At 43.4% G+C, this 24,549-nt stretch overlaps 1 protein-coding gene across 1 annotated transcript in view; it reads left to right on the top strand.

Moving 5' to 3' along the window:
- The window catches only part of tmx4 (thioredoxin-related transmembrane protein 4), a 46,478-nt gene that overhangs the window by 9,416 nt on the left and 12,513 nt on the right, over positions 1-24,549 (top strand). Inside the window, exons 2-5 of the mRNA XM_067989432.1 lie at positions 8,984-9,099; positions 19,902-19,947; positions 20,937-21,065; positions 22,440-22,485. Of these exons, the coding sequence (XP_067845533.1) occupies positions 8,984-9,099; positions 19,902-19,947; positions 20,937-21,065; positions 22,440-22,485 (337 nt within the window). The remainder of the gene's footprint in view (positions 1-8,983; positions 9,100-19,901; positions 19,948-20,936; positions 21,066-22,439; positions 22,486-24,549) is intronic.

The raw sequence follows: 24,549 nt of genomic DNA, 5'->3' as shown, positions 1-24,549 counted from the left end.
ATTTTGTCCCGGATTATCATTTCTAAAAGTTTCCCCACTACCGAGGTTAAACCGACTGGCCTGTAGTTGCTGGGTTTATCCTTACACCCTTTTTTGAACAAGGATGTAGCATTTGCAATTCTCCAGTCCTCTGGCACCTCCCCCCCCGGTATCTAACGGTGATTGGGAGATTATGGCCTGTACCGTCACAATTTCCACCCTTACTTCCCTCAGCAACCTAGGAAAAGTTTAGCCTTTCTAGTACCTCCTCTTTATCAATGTATAGCCCATCCAGTATCTCAACTACCTCTTCACTTAGACTTTGGCAGCATCTTCTTCCTTGGTGAAGACAGGTGCAAAGTATTCATTTAATACCTCAGCCATGCCCTCTGCCTCCATGCGTAGATCTCCTTTTTGGTTCCTAATCAGTTCCACCCCTCCTTACTACCTGTTTACTGTTTACATGCCTAAAGAAGACTTTTGGATTCCCTTTTATGTTAGCCACCAGTCTATTCTCATACTCTCTTTGCCCCACTTGTTTCCTTTTTCGCCTCCCCTCTGAATTTTCTATATTTAGCCTGGTTCTCACTTGTGCTATCAATCTGACATCTGTCATGTGCCCCTTTTTTCTGCTTCATCTTACTCTCTCCCATCCAGGGAGCTCTGGTTTTAGTTGCTCTACATTTCTCCCTCGTGGGAATATATCTAGACGGTACTCGAACCATCTCCTCCTTAAAGGCTGTCCATTGTTCAATTACGGTTTTGCCTGCCAGTCTTTGATTCCAATTTACCCTGGCCAGATCTGGTGAGAACATACTGGGGATATCGGAGGAGAGGGAGGGACCTCCAGTATCAGTGTCATTGGCCTAGTGGTAGAGAAAGCAAACAATATTGGCAGCATAGGAAAGGGCATAACTTTATAAATTGTGAAAAGTGATTTTAAAATTGTACCCTGCCCAATAAGACCACATCTGGAGAACTTCGTGCCTGAATTTCAAAAGCGAAATCATGCTGTTGGTGAGGGGCTTACATGATTAATGCCACTACTGAGCTGTGAAGAGCAATTGTGTGCTCTGGGACTTTTCTCTCCTGAAAGGACAAGGCAAAGGGGAGGTTAATAAAAGGTTTTGAGATTGTGAAGAGGCTCTCTCAATTGGAAAAGGAAATGCTTTTCTGCTCTGTACTGAATTGGCGAACCAGAAAGTATAGATTCAAGATAAGGAAAATTTAAAGTAGATAACTTGAGTCTGATATTTCTTCAGCAGAAGGGAGAGCAACAGGTCCATTGAGCTGCCAGCACAGGTGGCCAAATGGGAAATGTCTAGTGGGTTTCAAAATGGAAACAGCCTCTAAAGGAAACTATTGCTCAATTTTGTAAGAGATCTAGATGTATCTCGAACGAAAGGGAATAACTGGATGTACAGGCTAGATGGGTTGATAGCTACCGGCCCAAAATATGTTGTTTTAAATTTCAACCAGAAGTGTTTTTCAAAGAAAAACTAGGAAGGTCCCTGGTTGTATTCCTGGTATTTACTGAGCTAGCTGATCTCAGCCCAGAGAACACTGGGAGGGGGGGGTTGCGCGTGGGGTGGGGAGCGTGCGTGGGGCTGCAGTTGGTCTGAGTCCGCCTGGATTCGGGAGGGATCATTTGGCCAAGGTTCCTGCTACTGATCGCTATTTCAGTAACCTCTGCAGGAAGTGCCTGCGTCTGGGCTTCAGATGAGGGCAGGATCACACTTGACTGTGACGCACCCTGTAGTTGAATAGACTGCCAGCAGTCGTTGTCGAGGATCGCAAATGAATAATGGCCATGTAGGCAAGGTGATTGGTGTCTTTTTGAACTGTACCAATTGCTTTTGTGTGGAGAGGGGGTGGAAGGGAGAAAATATGATACATTAGTATTTTGAATGGAGAAACCTAAAGCAAGTGCATATCTGGAATGCAAGGTTGGACCAGTTTAAAATTGCTGACTGATACAACGGTTGCAAAGTTGGGTGAAATTGCTTTATTAAGAATGGAGGAATGCCATAATTCCATCATCTATCTATAGACAAAAAGAAACAGAAACCACAGCAGCTCCATCAGCACGAGAGACGAGGGTACTCTCCAGCACGTTCCATTTGTTATCGCATGACCTGCAAACATGAGGTTTTTTTTTATATATGTGTATATATAATATTCCCAGGGTTGTTGAATGAATTAAATCCTTTACCGGTTTAAAATTTACAAGATAGCAACGATTCATGCAACTGAATTAAGGAAGTGTTGTTGCAATGTGGCATCTTCCTCAATGACCCTATCCAGTCGATACGTTAGCCCCCATTTTGTGACGTTTGCAAAATCTGGGCCTGCACCGCTGGTGAAGAAGGCCGCCTCCCTCGCTGGAAACTTAATTAGCTGAAGGCTGAGAAGTCCAGTGAGCCAATGTCTCTTAAAGGGCTGCTGTCTTCAATTAAATGTGTGGTTGGAGGAGGGGGGCGGTGGGTGGGTGGGTCGGGCAAGTGTAGGGGGCTGCTTTTCTTGCTGCCTTGAAAATCGCTTTGCTGCCGAGGAATGTAGGAGGAATTTGGGGGAAACTCCCGTGGTATGAGAATGATTACTTGGAGGCCCTACTGACACTGCTACTAGATGCTCCGTGGTTGCCACTCCTGAATTTGCTCAGGAAGGAGGAATGTGAGCGGGGTGCGGGGCTGGCTGAGTTTTGACCCAGTGACCATGAAGGAATGGTAATGCATGCCCAAGTCAGGATGGTCCGTGACTTGGAGGGACACCTGAAGGCAATAGCATTCCCATGATATTGCGAATCTTGCCCTTCTCGATGGTCGCGGAGCTGTTGAAGTAAGCTCGGCAAGCAGTGTATCCTGCAGATCGTACGTACTGCCAGCAACGGTGTGCGGGATTGGTTTGCTACTGGGTCAGCCTTCAAAACTGAGGTGATCGATGAGCAAAAGGCCTTCACGACATCTTACCAGATTGCCGTAAGGGTTGTTGCAGAGTGTACCTCCAGTCTCTCTGCCGTGTGTGCAGTGCACAGTGGTAACGTCATGGCCATCTGCCGGGAGCCCCAAAGGACAGAGAAACCGAGACAGTTTCCCTAATGAACATTGTGACTGCGACAATGGAAAACTTGGGCTCCAATTTACATGAGCCTGTTGCTGTCAAAATAGCTTGGGAGAATCATGAAGGCTTAGTGATTTTTCTCTTGCGTAGCACCATGGTGATTGCCTCCCCTCTCCTCCTGCCGAGTCCTCTTGTGCAGCTCCTCCTCTTGCTGCTGGATGCTCGCTCCTCTTTGTCTTGCTTATCTACCATGATTATTTTGAACGCCTTTTCTGGGCGACAGAGAAGGGCTCCAAACAGCAGGAATTTTGCTCCCAACATGTCCTTTGTAGTCATTTTGATTGAGGCACACATTGGTACCTTTTTTGTATTTATGCCCTGCTACTGTTTGAGTAAGGAGTCATCAGCCATGGCTGCTGAGGATAGCCCTATTGCTCTGGTAGCCATCTGTGCGAGCCTTCAGAAGAATGCAGGCACTGTGGGCTGCTGCTTCCTGAATAATGGGATTCTGAGGTTAGATGCCACTTGAGCATTAATTGAGTCAAAGTCCTTTCTGTTCAAGGAGGCTGTGAGGAGCCCTCTATTATACCCTGAGCTCTTGGCACTTCTGCCATCTGGTGAAAGTACTGCGCTATGCCCTGTTGACGTGCCCTTTCCACTTTGAAGGTGTTGCCCCATGCAAAAGTAGCGTCTTCCCGCTTGCTTGCTGCCTCTGGTCTGGCAGATGGGTTGCAAGGATCCAGCACCATAAAAGCTTAATGTTGTGATCACCTTTTAAAGCTGTGTGGGGAAAATGATCTGTTGTTTGTGGGCCAGCCTGGAGCAGATGACTTAGCTCAGTAACAACCTTTCTGGTGATGTGGAGGTGGTGAAGACGGGTCTCCTCTGACCCACCCAGGCAGGGCTTTTTTTGGCATGGATAAATGCGGGTCATGGGGCAGTGATGGGTGCAGATGTAACACTTCAGGAGTCACCGCACCTGAATTTGAAGTCCCCTGATGAACACCTTCCTTTTCTTAAGTTGTGGGGCAGGATGGGAATCACTGAAGGAATTCTCATTTGCAGCACATTGTTTGCTGCAACTTAATTCCGAGGGGTGGGGAAAAGGCAGCAGCAGAAATTAATGCAGGGAGCAAAATGCAACTAAATAGACCCAATTTTGGTGTTGGCTTTTCTAACAGAGACTTAACTTTAATACACTAGGCTGGAAGAAAGATTCTTAATCATAAACAACAAGTTGCATTTATTTGGCACCTTTTAACGTGTGGGGGATAGGGTGTCAGCGAGCACAGGGGCGACAGGTGAACGGGACTTGGTGCGAGTTAGCATACGGACAGCAGAATTTTGGATGAGCTCAAGTTTAGAGGGTGGAAGGTAGGAGGCCGGCCAGGAGAGCATTGGAATAGTTGAGTCTCGAGGTGACAAAGGCACGGATGAGGGTTTCAGCAGCAGGGAGGCCGAGACGGACGATGTTACGGAGGTGGAAAGTAGGCGGTCTTGGTGATGGAAAGGATACGACTCGCGCTCAATCTCGGTGAGGCTCCACATTGCCAGCAGAATCTCGCTTACTTCGATCTACTGTTTGCAGTTTAATTTGAACCATTTCCTGTCACTGCAGCCTAAAGGACACAAGTTCTGCATTAATTTCTGATCAGTGTCACTCGCTTCCGCTGCTTCTGGTAGATGTGCCCAAGACAGATTTATGAACAATGGCAGGGCTGCACAAATGGGTTATTTTCTGTAATTGGATATCCTTTATTGAAATCGTTAAATATTTTGATTATTGTGTTGCTTTGCTACAGGTACGATACTCCTTCCTGGTTCATTATAAGCCAGATATCTGATGTGTTATAGCACTGAGCAAATTTAATTGGATTAACTTTTCAATCAAAGCAAACCTAAGTGGATTATATTTTTCAATCAATTGTATGTCCATCAACTGCAGACTGACAATCGATCGATCTTCCTGTTTGATTTTGGAAAACGCAGTGGTGCAGTTCCATAAGCCAACGTGTAATGCGTACATTGCTTTCCTATATCCACCCTGGCTGGCTTGCTGACGAGTTAGTTACTTGATTAGTTTTCTGTTGGTTATAATGTTTAAACTGGCCACTTCTCTTCAGCTTAGTGGTGCAGCCTGAGATTAAGCCTGGTTTACTTTGCAAAGTTTTTAAGTGCTGAGAGCGCGGTGTATCCACATTGCAGTAGATGTGGGTGAAACGGAGGAGAAATAGCGTAAGAATCTTTAGGAACAGAAAAGGCCATTTGGTCCAACACATCCATCCTTTTCCCTTGTAATGATTGGCCCCATTGGATGGCCTTCTCGCAATATCCCTCAATCCCTTCTTTCCAAATGAAGATGAAAATTTAGTTAAAAGTGAGTAATAAATGCCTGTTGGTAATGACAGGGCAATAAACTGATCTTTAAATGATAGCCTGGTCTGAGAATGGAATTTCAGTGCTTTATAACTCTCCTCTCAACTCTGAGTAGATTGCTGCTTGATATTTATGATGTGGAGACGCCGGTGATGGACTGGAGTGGACAAATGTAGGAAGTCTTACAACACCAGGTTAAAGTCCAACAGCTTTATTTGAAATCACAAGCTTTCAGAGCTTTCCTCCTTCGTCAGGTGAGTGTAGGAGGATTCCATAAAGGTACAGCATATATAGTCAGAGAACAATGCCTGGTGATTACAGATAATCTTTCCAACTGCCTGTTATCTCACCTCGGCAGAGATATAATAATCAAAGGAATGGCATGGTGCTCAGACAGAGAAACATTACATACAAGACTACTGAATACACAATCGGTCAGAACACAAATACAGAGAGAGAGACACCCGAGAGGCAGAGAAAGAGAGAGAATGACCAGTTGTATTAAAAACAGATAACTTTTTTTCGCTGGTGGGGTTACATGTAGCGTGACATGAACCCAAGATCCCGGTTGAGGCCGTCCTTATGGGGCCATCCTTATGTACAGTTGCAATCTAGGTCATTGATCAGTTCCTGTATGTAGTACAATTTTTGCTCTTCAAGTAAAATCATAGAATTATACTGCATTGAAGGAGGCCATTCTGCCCCTTGTGCCTGTGCCAGCTCTTCTTGAAGACCTATCCCATTAGTCCCATTCCCTTGCTCTTTCCCCATTGCCTTGCAAGTTTTTTTCCTTTCAAGTATTTATCCAATTCCCTTTTGAAAAGTTACTGTTGAATCTACTTCCACCGCCATTTCAAACAATTTTACAACACCAAGTTATAGTCCAGCAATTTTATTTTAAATTCACAAGCTTTCGGAGGCTTCCTCCTTCGTCAGGTGAACGATGTTTTCACCAGTTTATGTTGTACAGTGCACTAGGATTGGTGAAAACCATTACAAGCTAATGTCCAGCCCCACTGTATGTTGGTTACATGGTGTATCTTCCATCCAGCGAGGTCCGAATGTAATTCAGACAGGTGCACTTCAAAAAAAAAGAAACTTCCGTCAAAATAATCGTGTGTTTTTGGGGAATTGTGAGCTTGAATTTTGTAGCTAACTGTGACCAAGTCCTTTCATGTTGCCGTTCTGACTGTTCTGCTCTGCCCACTGTCCGCTTCAGACCAGATGGCGTAGGAGGGATGCAGGTCCATTTGAGTGATGCATTCTTGGGGACTGGGTTGTTGTGCCACATTTAATATGGGTTAAATATGCCATGAGTAAACATGTTTCAACACATTAATGTTTAACATTTTCACATACCATTAAAATTTATAACTGTCAAAAATTCAGGTTTGCTACATTTATAATTTTGACATATTTACATAAAAATGTGACAATAATTGATGGAGGTGTTGCTTTTTTTTTCAGCTTCGATTTAATTATTGAAAGCCAGGGGAGATTGTTAGTCATTGCTGTGCCTTTTAGGTGCTTGTCCCAATTGGGAGTCCAATGACCTATATCTGGGTGTGGCTTACGCGAAGCTTAGACTCTGTGGCAGTTGGTTCCTTTTCCATAGTTTGTGACTATTTAAGGCTGTACTTGATGCCTCAATTTTTTAGAGCTCGTTAATGAAATTCAGTCCATTGCACTACGTTGCATGAAGTATGACTCTTATCACCGTAATGGGGCCGTATGAAATCGGGAGAAGCTTCATTTTGAAGTTGCTTTCAGTGCATTATTCAAGCTGAATTGCACTTGTAGCAAAATATCGCCACTTTAATGGACAATTTACCCATGTGTGTAGATAAACAGTTTTAAAGCAATGGGACACCTTTCAGAAAATCACTTAAACGAATAATGGAGTGGTTGCAACATTATCAGCAAAATGCGGTCAGCCCACTCATAACTATATTTGCTTAAAATTGGTGCTCGACCGTATGAAAGCTGTAAAACCTTTTTATATTTAGCCTTTTGAAAACTGACTTGTATATGTAATTTTTAAATGTCAGTTTTTCTAAAATATTAAATATATGTAGGAGAAAAAAATACTTGCATTTCTGAGCAATATTGGGTAAATCCCAGCTTTCTTGCTTGATCTCCAATCCCTTTGAAGATTGTGGGCCAGGCTACCAGTCAAAGATGAAAATAAATGGTCTGTTGGCAGGAAGTAATTTGAAAGTGCTTATAGTGAGCTTTGCTAATTGTCCATTTTACATGTACCCCTGTCAACAGCGTACAAGTTTGCAAGTGAACTTTAAGCATGCCCATAACACACAGGCTGGGTTTATTTATATTGCCTGAGACGAAAGGCTTCAGGTAATACTGCAGTTCAAACTGAATGATGATTCGACTGAAGACTAACATGCTATTGTCCAGCAGTGGTCGTCTGATTTGTTGTGGTAGCCCCTTAATCGCAATGGTGAAAGAGGTAGGGTTGTTTTTTTGACTAGGTGATTCCCATTGGAAATTAGGCACAAGTTTGAAGGGCCAAATAGCCTCCTCCTTCTGTGTTGTATGATTCTAAGTATCCAACCCAGTTCAGCACCTAGTCTTTGACAATGTACACAATTTGATAGTCAGGATACAGCTAAAGTGATACTGAGCTTTGGGATTGTTCATATTCACAAACACAGCACATATTTTATAAGTAGAAGTGCAGCAGTTGCTTGGTTTAAAAAAAGCCATGAGCTCATCCCTCTACTGCAGCAATCGCACTCCTGGCCATTGGAATGCAGCAACACCTCATCTCGCCTCTGGTTCTTGTGCCAAATACCATAAATCTGTGTTCTCTGGTTGCCGATATTGTGGATCCCTCCCATGGGAGTTTATGAAATTAAAAACTCTGGTCCGTTTTGCTACGCAAAATGGATCCAGGTCTTTTCGTACAAGTAAGAACTCCTTTCCTGAGATCAGTGAATGCTGCGATTCCCATTCATATCTGGGGCCGGGATTCAAATGCAGCCTGACGGCTGATCAAACTCTCCTTGTTGGCATGAAGGGTCTGATGCGAAGTCAGCTTGTGGCTTTCCACTCCGTCTCACTGGAGGCCGTAAGGATGGCCGGCACATGAAGTAAGGGAAACAAAATATCACGCTGGAGCAATGGTTTGAGGGGGATGGGGGGGGGGGAGGTTGGACTGAGGGAGCTGATTAGGATTGAGTCGAGGGATTTTTAACACTTGATGCTGACACTGGGTGACAGAAGTAGGGAAAAAAAAGTTCCAATCCCCAGCACTGACTTACCTCAGCTGAATGAGTGCAAAATTCATTGAAAAGCATGGAAACATCTGTAAGTGTGTTTATAGTCATGGAAAAGTTGCATATTGTGATGATGAAATGTGGGGGAAACTGCGACAGTCAGGATGGTTTGCCACCTTTTCTACTTGTAGGAGCAAAGAACAATGATGGAGAGTTTTTGTTAAATTCCCTGAATACAGTACATAAAAACGGTGCCTGTGACCTGAGGTGAATTTTTTTTTTTTTAAAAAAGTCCAAAATTCAAATTGAGGTATTTTTTTCTCTCTCTGCAGTCATGCCCCGTGGTGTCCAGCATGCAAGCAAATCCAGGCTGATTGGGAGCAGCTCGGAAATTCTCGTGAAGAACTTGGCATCCATGTGGGGAAGATAGATGTCACTCGAGAGCCAGGTACTGTGATGGAGGCTTTCATAGCTGTGGTTGTTTGCCCAGAACTAGTTTGTGCAACACTTGGCGTTGCATTCTAAATGTTTTTTTTGGAGGAATAAATGCCGATGTATAATATATCAACATGAAAGCTGTAAGCTTGTGCAGTCTTGAACCCACATGCTGTATGGAGTGTCTTTTGCTGCTTTCAAGAATACACTTAATAACTTTGGTAAATAGTTTCTGTAAACTAAAATCAAATATTAAACAGCATTGTGCAACATTTATGGAATAAAATAAGCTCTGAATCTTGGTTTCCTCTGCATGTGGTACCAAATACTAATGTTCCCTATGCCTTTGAAAATATTGTTCACATGAAATGTGTGTATTTTCAGTTCAGTTCTGTTCCATTCATACCCAGTGCATGTGACTCAATATATAATTGAGGGGGGGGGGCCTTCAAAATAACTGTTAATGAGAAATAATTTGGCACGATCGCAAACCTGGATTGCAAGTTATGCATGTTTGCACATCATTTTGTGCTTTGCCTGTATAGCCAGGTATCATGCAGCAGAAGAAGGCAAATGGAATAACTTTGCTGCAATCTACACTGCCATTAATAGCTCACAAGTGACTTAAGAACTTCAGGATATACTTGTGCTGAAAAAGAGAGTATTGAAATCTGTCCTAAATTGAAGTAGCTTGCTTATGTAAATTGAGTTACTTAGAAAAGGGGTTTGCCCAGTCCTATCCTTTTGAAAACCAGTTGTACTAAAAAAGAGCTAAATATATGAACTGGACATATGCTTGTAAAAATAGCTTTGTGTGACTCGAATGCTGTAGATACATGGACAGCATCACAATGTTGCTGTGTTTCAGAGAACTGTATGTTTGTTATCTTTAATTTTGAAAGTGTAAACGTATTGCATCCCAGTTGGATTATCGTGGCCTGTTACTATGTCACAAAACAGGCTCAATGTTTTATCTGTGATAAATCAGTACAAACCGTAGTGTCAGGAACAAATTGTTCCTGATTTTGATATTGGCTGAAATAATCAAATCTTAAATCCAGATTGAAACTTCTTACAGGGGGGGGGGTTGGGGGGGTAAATGTTAGTGAAATAAACAAACGGCACACGACATGAATGACGAGTTGATCTGTTCTTGTTGGGGTTGGTTGAGAGGAAGGTTGGCCTGGATACCGGAGAACACCCTGCTTCTTCTTCAGATAGTGTCACAGAATCTTTTAATGTCCACCTAAACCTCAAACGGCCATACGTCTCATCTGAAAAATGGCGCCGTTGATGATGCTGCACTGATGTGTCGGCCTAGACTATTTGGTGCGGTGCTTCAACCCGTAATATCTGAGCCGAGCTGACATTAAGCAGAAACAGTGTAAAGTACTGTGAGCTCATTACCTGTGCAGCATTTAGGCTTCACTATAAAGTGACACCAGAGCAGATTTAATACAGAGCAGCTAACCTGTCCTGTGAATAACTTGTACTGTGTGGCCATCAGGCCAGTTTACACAATTCATACAGTTGGACGTTCTTCCTTTTTTATTTTAAAATGCCTATTTTGTCCATGTATATGTTGCAATCGATTTCTCTGTAGTCCAATTTCTTTTATCTATCTGTGCTAAAAGCAAACACTTGTGCACAAAGCCCTGTGGTGATTTTAGCCATATAAATTTCAGCTTGCTGCACTTAGCCAGACAAACATGATTTCAATCTTTATCTCCTAGAATTGGTGTACGCCTTTTGTTGTTACGGTCATCCCAAGTGTTTCTATATCTACGCTGATGTGTATCAGCGGAGACGCATTTGAAATGACTGATGAATCGGTCGTAACACTGTTTTATTGAATTTTTTGTCTAACAAAGGCCAAACTTTAGGGGGATAAAAAATGGAACTGATTGCAGTACACGATCTGATGCTGAGGCGCACACAGGTCTGATCTGTGTTTAGTTAGTTGATCATATCCAGGGTAGCTGTGTTCTCACTGCAGTTGGCTTCCGTCTTTCCAGGCGAGAGACGGGGAAAACTCAGCTAAGGTTCGTGTTCTTTCCCCAGTGACTCCCACTGTCTAATGCACCCAAATGGACACGGAGTTATGACTGGATTGGGCTCGGTTGCTATGATAAGCTGTCGATGGCCTCGTTGTCTAGGCTTGCGCATGGAGATTGTTACCTTAGCCATGTGGCCAGAGGACTGCTGCCACCATCTGTGGAACCATACTCCAGAGAAGGAAAGGTATGGGAGGAAATCCTGGCGGAAATGAGTTTTTTTTTTAAAAAAAAGTTCAAATTATTTTCCGATTGATTACGCAGTTCCTCGCTGTTCCACACTCTAGTTGCTAATATCTTCAGAAAGATAAATTGAGTCATGTCAATCCCAAAGCTCTTTTTGTAAATATAATTTCTTACAAAACATTGAGTAAATATACCGTCCCTTACCCACACTAGACACCGTAAACCGGCATTGACTCTCTCGAGAATTCCTTTACTTACTGATATTCTGTCTCTACCCTGCAATGGTGTCTTTAAATACATTTCTCAGAAAATTGAGTTTGCTTTATAACTAACAGAATATGTTTTGTGAAGTTATGGAGTGGATTTTTAAGGATAGACCCGTGACTGCCCTTCATGGCCTAGATTGTGGTGTATATACAGTAGGTCTTTGGATAAATTCTCTTGGGTGTTACCACACTGCAGCGTGAGATGGGATTTATCACGTCGTACAATAGCATTGACTGTGCCTCTACCTCCCGTCCTCCTGCTCGATGCCAAATTCCAGCATTAGTCATGCACCGTATGCTCTGTGGATCCGAAGCAGCAAGACAAGCTTTTGATCCAATTTGCTGGGCTGCTTATATATATTTCGAGCTTCCAGTGGGACTAAAATGTTCAGGCCTCGAGGCAGGGTCCCAGGTGAGGTGATGACAATCACCTGCTGACTAACTCGCTGTATAACAGTGGAGGAGGGAATAATTAAGACTGAATTTTTCACCCCCCGTCCCTCCCAGTATTGTTTCTGTTGTAATCGCGTTGTGAGGCTCACAAAATTTCTTCCTTCTTTTGATCAGCATAAAGTTGCCAGTCAAGCTGCTTGGCATCACCTCCTGAAGATGAATACCCATTTCAGCATGACAAACTGGGCACGTTTCATTCCTTGTTGCCAAACAAGAAACCGACCAAATGCACTGCTCTGTGGATACAAGTCCTAGATTCTGGGAGTTTCGCCGGAGGTGCCGTAATGTTGGGCTGACCGAGCATCTCGGGAGGGAGATCGCAGCTCCTTCCGCTCGCTGATTCTCAGCCACGGGCTGAGGAACAGCCAGTGTAAGGCCTCGGGACTTCCACCAGAATCTGAGGCAGGGTTATTAGAAGTGTACCAAGAGAACACTGTGCTTGGCTGGGCTAGTTGGACCGAAAGTCAGCTCCTGCCTGAAACAGTTGTTACGACTGAAAAGTAACCGCCATTCAAATTGTCAAATCAAATGGGCAAAGGGACAATAATCAAGCAAACTTTTTTCTCCTCTCTTTCCACTTTTAAAAGGTTCTAATGTTTCAAACTGTTTTGTGGTTAAAAGTTAAGCCTTTGTTTTAACACCTGGAACGATCTTGGGTTTTAGTAGATGATGATTGTGATGTCTTCGCACCTGTTGAGATTTACTCTTAATCTTGTTACTGATGTATTAAATGTGATATTAGGTGTTGATAGTGATCTATACGGTCAGGCACCTGGCTCTGAGCATCACTCTGTAATGCTGGATAATCCTAGTGATTGGAATAGACCTGGGTCTGGGACAGTACTGTACACTTCATAATATCATAGGTACAGCACTGGAGGCTATTCGGCCCATCGTGCCTGTGCCAGTTCTTTTCAAGAGCTATCCAATTAGTCCTATTCCCCTGCTCTTTCCCCATTGCCCTCTAATTTTTTTTCTCTTCAAATATTTATCCAATTTCCTTTTGAAAGTTATTATTGATTCTGCTGCCACCACCCTTTCAGGCAGTGCATTCCAGATCATTACAACTCGCTGCGTAAGAAGAAATGTTTCCTCATGTCGCCTCTGGCTCTTTTGCCGATCACCTTAAATCTGTGTCATCTGGTTACTGACCCGTCTGCCACTGGAAACAGTTTCTCCTTATTTACTCTATCAAAACCTTTCATGATGTTGAATACCTCTTGTAAATCTCCTCCTTTTCTGCTCTAAGGAGTATAACCCCAGCTTCTCCAGTCTATCCATGTAACTGAAGTCCCTCATCCCTGATACCCTTTTAGTAAATCTCTTCTACACCCTCTCTCTAAGGCCTTGACATCCTTCCTAAAGTGTGATGCCCAGGATTGCACACAATACTCCAGCTGCGGCCTAACCAGCCTGTGGCACTCTGACACGAAAGTAAGTGGCCCAATTAAAGCAGAAAGTTTGGACACCTCTGAAATAAGGGGCATCTTTTTGAGATTGGATTCAGGACACGGCGTCGATGCAGAACAGAGGAGATTTGCCCGATCTGTGCTATGTTGCACCTTCCCATCATCTGCGTCCTCCCTGACAGCCCATGCTGTCCACTCTTTCAACTCCTGACCTTTTGCACCCCTGCTGTCTCGGCTGCCTTGGCAGCGCATTCTCGAACTTTTCTCTCTCAAACCCTGTGCCTTGCTCCTTCTGCAACAACAACTTGCGTTTATCTGTGGCGTTTTACTAGTTTAAGGCGCTTCACGGGAGCGATTATCAAACAGAATTTGACACTGAGCCACATGAGGAGATACTAGGCAGGTGACCAAAAGCTTGGTCAAAGAGGTAGGATTTAAAGAGTGTCTTAGAGGAGGAGAGAGAGGTAGAGGGGTTTAGGGAGGGAATACCAGAGCTTGAGGCCTAGGCAGCTTTGGAACCTTTAGGAACCGATCTTTTCGATGGCGCAGGTGGTCACCTCTTCGACTGCTCGGCTTCCTTTCCCTGATTTATGAATGATGTGGAGATGCCGGTGATGGACTGGGGTTGACAATTGTAAACAATTTTACAACACCAAGTCATAGTCCAACAAATTTATTTTAAATTACACAAGCTTTCGGAGGCTTCCTCCTTCGTCAGGTGAACGGGGTGGAAATGAAATTTTCGAATCCTTCGCATTTGAAAATCACAGAACAATGCCTGGTGATTACTGCCCGTTGCCAAGGCAATCACAGTGAGCAGACAGAAAGGTGTCACCTGAAAGGCCACCGAATATACAAACCCCCAAAAAAAAGAGAGAAGGAAGACAGTCAATGACCCGTTTATATTAAAAACTGATAACATTTGTTCGCTGGTGGGGTTACGTGTAGTGTGACATGAACCCAAAATCCCGGTTGAGGCCGTCCTCATGGGTGCGGAACTTGGCTATCAATTTCTGCTCGACGATTTTGCGTTGTCGTGTGTCTCGAAGGCTGCCTTGGAGTATGCTTACCCGAAGGTCGGTGGCTGAATGTCCATGACTGCTGAAGTGTTCCCCGACAGGGAGAGAACCCTCCTGTTTGGCGATTGTTGCGCGGTGTCCGTTCATCCGTTGTCGCAGCGTCTGCATGGTCTCGCCAATGTACCATGCTCTGGGGCATCCTTTCTTTCTTGGACACACGAATCTCCATCAAAGACGGGCACCTCCCTCTACCGCAAGCCCACGGGCAACCTCACGATTCTCCACTTTTCCAGCTTCCACCCTAACCACGTCAAAGAGGCCATCCCCTATGGACAGGCCCTGCGAATACACAGGGTCTGCTCAGACGAGGAGGAACGCGATGGACACCTACAGACGCTGAAAGACGCCCTCGTAAGAACGGGATATGACGCTCGACTCGTCGATCGACAGTTCCGACGGGCCACAGCGAAAAATCGCGTAGACTTCCTCAGAAGACTAACACGGGACGCAACCAACAGAGTACCCTTCGTCGTCCAGTACTTCCCCGGAGCGGAGAAACTACGCCATGTTCTCCGCAGCCTTCAACATGTCATCAATGACGACGAACACCTCGCTATGGCCATCCCCACACCTCCACTACTTGCCTTTAAACAGCCACCCAACCTCAAACAAACCATCGTTCGCAGCAAATTACCCAGCTTTCAGGAGAACAGCGTCCACGACACCACACAACCCTGCCACGGTAACCTCTGCAAGACATGCCAGATCATCGACACAGATACCACCATCACACGAGAGGACACCACCCACCAGGTGCACGGTTCATACTCCTGTGACTCGGCCAACGTTGTCTACCTCATACGTTGCAGGAAAGGATGCCCCGGAGCATGGTACATTGGCGAGACCATGCAGACGCTGCGACAACGGATGAACGGACACCGCGCAACAATCGCCAAACAGGAGGGTTCTCTCCCTGTCGGGGAACACTTCAGCAGTCATGGACATTCAGCCACCGACCTTCGGGTAAGCATACTCCAAGGCGGCCTTCGAGACACACGACAACGCAAAATCGTCGAGCAGAAATTGATAGCCAAGTTCCGCACCCATGAGGACGGCCTCAACCGGGATCTTGGGTTCATGTCACGCTACACGTAACCCCACCAGCGAACAAATGTTATCTGTTTTTAATATAACGGGTCATTGACTGTCTTCCTTCTCTCTTTTTTTGGGGGTTTGTATATTCAGTGGCCTTTCAGGTGACACCTTTCTGTCTGCTCACTGTGATTGCCTTGGCAACGGGCAGTAATCACCAGGCATTGTTCTGTGATTTTCAAATGTGAAGGATTCGAAAATTTCATTTCCACCCCGTTCACCTGACGAAGGAGGAAGCCTCCGAAAGCTTGTAATTTAAAATAAATTTGTTGGACTATAACTTGGTGTTGTAAAATTGTTTACAACTGATTTATGAAGCATTCAGGAGCATTTTATATCATGTATAAATTCCTGATGTTGTACCTGACCTGTCTCGATGCTGGCGCTGGGTGCCAGAAGTGGGGAGGGAGGGGCGTGAACGGTTCCATGCCCCAGCGCTGATGACCCTTGTCTTGACCAGTGCAAAACTGGTGAGAAGAACCTGTCTAAATTGAAAACCACTGTATTGTTATAGTAGTTGCATCTCTCGGGATAGAAAAGAAGTCCAACAACAACTACTTGCATTTATGTAGCCCCTCCACTTTTTCCCAACCCCCCCACCCCGCAGAAAGTTATTTCCTGAAACAACAATGAAAGAGAGGTGTCTATTTTAAATTAAGAAAACTCTTACCAGGAATTGCTGGATTTTTTTTTCTTCCTTAACCCAGAGTGGGGCTGAAAGCCAGTTCTAGCATCGCTCCTGCTGTCCGAGTTGAGATCGGCTAACTCCGCACCAACTCTGCATGGAACCAAGAACCACTCTAAAGTTGAGAGGGAAATTTAATTTTTTGCAATTAAAGTCTGCTCCCTCAAATGGGCTGCTTGGATCAAATGTTTAAACAAACTAAAGTGCACGTTATGTCTGTTTCAACTCGGATACAATATTCTGTGACACATGGGACAGGTACAATTAAAGGGGAAACACATTTCAATACAGCCGGGTCCTCTTTGTACGAGCTACCTGTTTAAGACATTAATACTGTACCTAATTCTGAAAATGTAGGAACTCTGAAATGTAGTTAGTCCTGCTTCTGTTTGATTGAGTATCAATTAGCTTAGTGGGCACCTCACCCACTACCGGTGCACCGTGGCTGCAGTGTGTCCTATCTACAGGATGCACTGCAGCAACTCGCCAAGGTTTCTTCGGCAGCACCTCCCAAACCTGCAACTTCTGTCAACCTAGAAGGACAAGGGCAGCAGGTGCCTGGGAACGCCACCACCCCCCAGTCACACACTATCCTGACTTGGACATTCAATCACCGTTCCTTCATCGTCGGTGAGCCAAAATCCTGGAACTCCCTTCCTAACAGCACTGTGGGAGTACCTTCATCACACGGACTGCAGCGGTTCAAGAAGGCGGCTCACCACAATCTTCTCGAGGGCAACTAGGGATGGGTAATAAATGTCAGCCTTGGGCAGTAACGCCCGCATCCCGAGAATTTTTTTTTAAAAAGAAGCTAATCTGATTATTTTGTTTCATGTTAATTTTTTTCCTCAAAATACAATAATTAGAAGACAAGCCATCTTTTTAATAAAAAAAATTGCAGAAGGCCAAGTATGAAGTGGGCTACTCTTCACTGACTTCATCTAGTGGTAGAAAAACTTATCCATATGTTTTGTGGTGATCCTAAGACTGTAATAATCAGCTGTTTGAAAAAAGATTGTGGAAATCCTTACTTCTCCAAATTTGTACTTGAATTGAATTTTTGCATTTCAAGGAAGATCCCTTGATGTTGGTGAACAATAGCTGCTGTTCAGAAATAAAACTCAAGTGTAGGAGGAAGCACTTTGCAAAATCTCTGGTAATGATAAGTGCCGTGACCGGAGGAACTGGTTGTCTGTTTTCCCTTTAATTATACCTTTCCCATGTTGCTTGTGTCGCTGAATTTAGTATCCAGAATGAAAGAGACATGAAGTACACTTCAGATATGTTTAAGTATTTGATCAAAGCAGCCCGTTTGAGGGAGCTGACTTCAATTGTGGGAAATTAATTTCCCCATCGACTGTCGGGTGGAACATGCTACTTCTACCATAGATATGTAACCATAGCTGAGACATGGCTGATTCGCAGGACAACAGGACTGTAAACTGCCCTGTAGAGTTGCACCACCTACTGGTGTCGATACAAAATAGCAGTAACTCTGGGTCTCAAATCAATCTGGTTGCTATCCTGTTTTGAGCTGGTTTCCTTGGGATTTAATCCCAGTGCTGTAGAAATGTGAAACAAATATCTCTGCTTGACTGGAAGCACCCCTTTGTCCTGTCAATGGAAGGCTCTTTACCGCTAAGTCTTTCCGCTACGGGTTGACAAAAAAAAACCTGTCTTAATCCTGTGAGCTGACCTGTATTGTAACTGACTCAAATTGCATACAATTTAACTGGAACCCTGCCACGTGTCGTTGATATAATTACATTCCTGTGACTCGAGCTGCAAAGCCAGTGTATTTTTCTTGTACCTGTACTCATTGTCTAAAGTAAACATGTGACAGGCGGCAGAGTGTACAGTGGCTTTCATAGCAACCACTGAGACAGGGTTGCATGGCATCGCCAGTAGCGTTTGTTTTGAGGATCCTGTATCGCAGGCCACTGTTTAAGGTGCCGAGTGAATTGCTCTGCTCCTCCTCCCTGACCAGCCCTGCAATAAGTATCGGCAAGTTGTGAGTTTTCTAAATTGGTAAGCGAATCAAGAATTTGGCTATATTTAGCTCCAAATTGGCACGGTAATTAAATGGTATCAAAAGCCCCAAGCCTTTACTGGAAGCTGAGCTTTCCAGCTTCTCCCTATCCTCTTCTGTTCTGCGTTGTGAATATCAATATTTGTTTGGGTCCATTTTTCTTGCCACAGGTGAGGCTGTGCAGGGTGCAATGTGCTGTTGGAGTAACATGAATGTGTGCAGCAATTCATGAGGATGCAAGGCTTGACAAATAACTTGAACTAGTTAACCTGCCTTTGACGATCCACCAAAATTTTGGTCTACATTTGGTAATACGCAAGATCACCGTGCTTTTTCATGAAGAGTAACAAGAAACCATTTCATACTTGGCCCTCTGCCATTTTTTGACCTTTTTTATAAGTACGGCTCTCAATGACAAACCACTAAGTGCTGCTAGTTATATGACTAGTGAGTGAGCTGTGACCGCTGAAATACAAGTCCCTGATGATGTACAAGAGACGTGTTGAAAAGCTGCGTTTCTTTGAATTTTAATTCAGTTTTGCTTTTTGTTTTTCACCTCTCTTTCTGGTGAAACTGACACCGCAGATTTAATGTGATGCCATGGGGTGAGGCTCCGTGAAGTACTTTACAACGAGGAAGGGGCAAAATAGATCATTTTTAAAAAAAAATCAAATTGTAGGACAAACTCATTAAACTATGCAATCAGGCATTTGTCCTGTTCCTACTTGAAAATTTAAACTGGTGTTTGGAGTTTTAAAAAAAATTTCATTCCTGGGATGTGGGTGTCACTGGCAAGGCCCATCTTTAGTTACCCTCGAGAAGGTGGTGGGGGGAGGCTGTTCTCGGGTGCAAACCACACAAACAAACCATGTTTTTCCAGTATCAAAATTAACTAATCTATGCTGTACAGTTGGTGACATGTAGCACTAGTGTCAGTCTTGGCTCAGTTGGTAGTATTCTCCTCCGAATCAGAAGGTTGCAGCTTCAAGTCCCACTCCAGAGACTTGAGCGCACAATCCAGGCTGATATTTCTGTGCCGTACTTAGGGAGCGCTGCGCTGTCGGAGGTGCTGTCCTTCAGATGAGACATTAAACCGAGGCCCCGTCTGCCCTCAAGTGGACATAAAAGATCCCATAGCACCTTTCAAAGAGCAGGGGAGTTCTTCCCGGTGTCCTGGCCGCCACTTATCCCTCAACCAACACCTAAAACAGATGATCTGGTTGTTTATTTCATTGCTGTTTGTGGGACTTGGCTGTTTCATTTCCTACATTGCAACAGTGACTAAACTTCAAAAGTATTTAATTAGCTGCAAAGCGCTTTGGGACATCCTGAGGTCATGAAAGGTGCTATATAAATGCAAGTGTTGCTGCTCTAATGCTTTTTTTGCTTGAAAAGATAAGCATGCCTCTCACCTGACATGAAAGATTTGTGGGGCATAATGTATAATACTATTATAAAACAATCTCATCATTGCCTTCTCTGGAATCATTAATCGTTGTGCATAATAAGGCGTGAGATTAGAACGCTGTGATAAAACTTTTTTTTTCAAAATCTTTTCTTAGGGTTGAGTGGCCGTTTCTTTGTTACCACTTTGCCGACTATTTACCAGTAAGTACAATGATTGTCATCGTGTCTCCACAATAGAATCTTAATGCTGTACCCTAATTAAAATTGGATTTAAAAAAAAAATTCTACATATTATACAACACTTATCAGGATGCTCAGATTATTCTTTAAAAAAAACCATAAGGCAAACTTTTTTTTCTGTAGGATGATCTAAGACTGGTTGGTGAAATGATTTTTGCACATTGTCCTTGCGGCCTGGGTTCAAATGCATCCCAGGCAGATGGGATTGAAGCCTCTTTGTTCTTATGGCCATTTAGTTTAAGCTTGGACGGTCTGTCCAACTCCGAGTGATTGTGGCCCACGGCACAAAGTTAGCCACAGGTTAGCACCAAGTGGCCACTGAGATGACCAATGTGGGAAGTGAAACCTTCACACTGGTGCAGTAAAGAGTGCTTATTGAGGTCGGGGTTAAAGTTAATTAATTGGGAGTTTTACTCCAAATCTCAGCTGTGTCAAGCCTCAGTGCTGGCGGTTTCCCTAAGCACGGGCCTCGTGCTGGAAGCAGTGTGTAAACCTATCGGAACTCACTTAAGGCCAGCTAAAAATGTGTCGTCTTCACCAACTGCAAAACTGAAAGGATTTGCCATGCGTGTCCCGCAGTTGGGGACCCTGCAGAACGAGCACTGGTCTCATGCAATCTAAAAGTACCATTAGTGTTTGCTGATACAAGTTGCCAATGGGAAAATGTTCCGTTCATTCACATTCATGTTGCTCAGCACCAACCTTGGCCAAAAGAAAGATAACTCAGTGAGTGCAACGCTAATTGTTATGTTGGTGGTTTCTATCACATTATTCACCGATTCACTCAGCAATATTCGTGCCATGACTACTTGCTATACTTTGAGCCTCCTAGCATTTTATTCGTGTTTACATAAATTGCTTGACTGTATCTTTTTAATCTGCTGAGCTTCAGCAAATTTAGAATATGTTGATCATATTGTTCTGCAATGTTTTTATCTCACTCATAACAGTGCCAAAGAAGGCGTTTTTCGGAAATATCATGGAGCGAGGATGTTGGAAGATTTCCAAAGCTTCATTAAGGAAAAGAAGTGGGAGGCTGTGGAATCGATCAGTGGATGGAAGTCTCCATCTTCCATTGTGTAATTACTTCATTTTCTTTCTAATAGAAAACTGGTTGACTTGATTCTAGATTGGCACCCACCTTGGTTCTGAACATACAGTATATTTTATTTCTTTATCAGTTGCAGAGAAAAATGAGATAACAACGAAAACTGTTTCCTAACCACGTGTGCACTGGCCTTGATGATTTCACCTCCACCCACCCACTAGTCCAGGGCCATTGTGACCAGGCGTAGAGGCCCCACTGCATTACCAGCCAGCTCAGTACAGACTGGGGGTCCAAAATCTAGGCTGACACTCCAGTGGAGTACTGTGGGACTGTCTGTCTCTGCACTGCCAGAGGTGCCTTTTGGATGTGACGTTAAACTGAGGCACTATTTCAAAGAAGAGCAGGGGAGTTGTCCCCGGTGTCCTGGGCAACATTTATCCCTCAGCCAATTCACATAATGACCAGACAACTTTGTCTTTAATTACATTGCTGTTTGTGGAAATTGGTTGCCATGTTTCCTACATTACAACACTTAAGAAGTACTTCATTGACTGTAAAGTGCTTTGGGATATCCTGAGGTTGTTAAAGGTGTGATATAAATGCAAGTCTTTTTTTCTCCCTATTGGGCACAGAACCTCTGCTGGGGTTCTCCACCCCTTGCATTTGTAAACTTACCTGACCCTAATTTACAAGTTTGACCTTGCTGCACCTCATTCACTTAAAAGCTGCAGCAAGGCATGCTCAGTGTTCACTCCTAAACAGAACAGTTAAATTAACAGCCAGGTAGGAGGCAAACCATGTAAATGGAACCCAAACTGCAGCTACTGGCCTGCGACTTGCCTCGGTAAATGCGCACTGACTGTAGTATACAGGGACGTGTTACGTTCTGTCCATATCATTTATTTATGAAATCATGAATTTTTAATTTTGGATGAGCGCTCTCTTGTTCCACAGTGGCACATAAATAAGGTGTTGGAATCGTGTATGTCCCATGGTTTATGGGACTTAGATGGGGAACCAGTTAAGAGAAAGAAGCCGTGAACAAGGCATCAAATAAGTCAGATGGCTGAGGAAATCTGACTGTAAAGGCATTGCAGTCAAGGTGAGGGAATGTGTAAATTGAAATAATTAGAGAAAAGCTGGAAGAAGGCAAGAACAAACACATTTTTTAAAAAGTTTAAATTTTCCTACTTGGCGATACGCCGAAAAATTTAGGACGAGGAAAGGGCGATTTGAGTTTTACAAGTCGCCTCACTTTTGGGTTGATTTCAACTCCCATTGCCCTGTCTTCAACAAGATGGTTTGTCACGTTGGTCAGCTTTGTTTATGGTGCAGCTGGGCGTGGAGTGGAGTCAATTTGTTCACATCCAATTAATTTGCTTTTATTTTTCTGATCTCCCTTTAGCATGTCCGGAATGGCGAGTCTTTTCCGGCTGTCAGTGTGGATCAGAGTAAGTGTCGACCAAACCGCACAATCTCTGAGTGATTCTTTTTTATTAAATGATCCATTCCTGATTTTTTTTTTTGGGTAATAATTGTAACCTTGACGGTGGAATATTCTTAAAGTAATGTTCACGCTTGAGAGGGAGGAGTGCATCGGCCCATGTCAATATGCAGAAGTAGAACTACTTAAAAGTTGGCGATAAAATGAATCTGTGTTCTAGCTGTTCGCATAACGTAATGTGGGCTACTTAAATGGGCGTGAATTCTGTAAAACCTAGTGTGCAATTTGCACGGTTTCCTTGACTACAAACCTATTGGTGTGACTAATGCACCAGTGCAAATGATACTTTACTGCTCCAGCGCCCAGAGATTTTGACTTTGCATAGCTTTTTCCAGAATTCCCTCCCCCCACGTTTTTTTAAGTCTGTTTGTTCTGTGCTGGCTGAGGGTGATTTGTAAAATCAACTGTAGTTGATCCAATTAGAATGAATTGATGCATGAAATTGGCAACAGCCAATAGCAAATCTTTTGGAGCAGGCAGTGCTCAAATTGTACTTTGTAACATTTTTTTAATTGAATTCTCCGAGAAGGATCTAGAATTATTTCTGTTCAGGAGTTGTGAACGTTTTTTGAAAAATCAGAATTGGAGCAGAAATGTTTAAATGCTTTCCTAACTTTTAGGAACACGGGAACAGGAGTAGGCCATTCAGCCCCTTGAGCCTGTTTCACCATTCTATTAGATCACTGCTGATTGGCACCTCAACCCCATTTACATATCTTTTCTCCATGTCCCTTGCCACCTTCACAAAACAAAGATCTTTCAGTATCGAAAATTTCAATTGTCCCATCATCCGCAGCCTTTTTGAGGGAGTGAATTCCAGATTTCCACTACCCTTTGTGTGGAAGAAGTGCTTCCTGATTTCACCCCTAAATGGTCTAACTCCAATTCTAAGATTGTCCCCCACCAAGGGAAATAGTTTCTCTGTATCTACCCACCAAATCCCTTTATTATTTTAAAGATCTTTAATTAGATCACCCCTCAACCTTCTAAACTCAAAGGAATACAAACCCAAGTTTATGCAACCGGTCCTCCATAATTTAACCCTTCAAGCCTCTGCTGTCATTTTGTTGAATCTGTACCGTACCCCCTCCAAAGCCAATACATCGTTCCTGAGGTACCCAAAACTAAACACAGTACTCCCAGATGCAACCATGCAAACCAGATTCGAATAAAGCATTGCATGCAACCCTAACTGACTCTTTTCCCCCTAACCTGCAGTGTATTTCCAGCATTTTCTGTTTTTTATTTTAAAAACCTAATTACCATTCGCTCTGCCTGCAGCACCTTTAGCCAAGTAGAAAATTGAGCAGGGGTCGGATAGGAGCGAGTGATTATGATTTGGATTTACTTTGTTAAAAGTTAATTAACCTTAATAACTAATGCCCCTCTCATCATAAGGCATGAAAATGATTAAAGACTTGTCCTGTACCCTTATATTGGATCCTCTTCCCCAGCGGAGGGGAGGGTTGGATCTTAACTTGTATATAGGCTGCACCCTCAACTTAAATATAATTTTGTTTTGATTTTTAATAAAAGAAAGGTAAGACTTAAATTTTAATTAATATAGTAATGTCCGGCTTATCTTTTACTTTCCGAACAGTCTACTCAAACACTGGACTGTAATCCAAATACAGGCACATGGCGAGCTTAGCTATGCTGGAACTAAACCGCAAGGGGATGCAATGCATCGTAAAATCCTTCTGTTAGAGCTCTTCAACTTCACCTCGTCTTTTATCTGATTAATGTTTAGCATGAATAGAATGCATTGTGAAAATCAATGGAATGTGATTTGGATCCAACAAGTACTTTAGCACAAGTGATGAAATTGAGTTCTGGTCTACTCCACAATTGGGATATAAATTGGTTTTCATAAAAGATCTGTCTATATATAGCATAGTTTATTTTTATTTAAATAAAAGGCAAGCATGTTATTGAAGTGCATGGTAGAAATGGCACATTCGTTTAAGTTTAATTTATGTATGAAATAAATTACTCACAGCTCTTGATGAAC

The sequence above is a fragment of the Heptranchias perlo genome, chromosome 8 (genome assembly GCF_035084215.1).
Source record: "Heptranchias perlo isolate sHepPer1 chromosome 8, sHepPer1.hap1, whole genome shotgun sequence".
Lineage (NCBI taxonomy): Eukaryota > Metazoa > Chordata > Chondrichthyes > Hexanchiformes > Hexanchidae > Heptranchias > Heptranchias perlo.
This window is presented reverse-complemented; position numbering and strand designations above follow the sequence as displayed.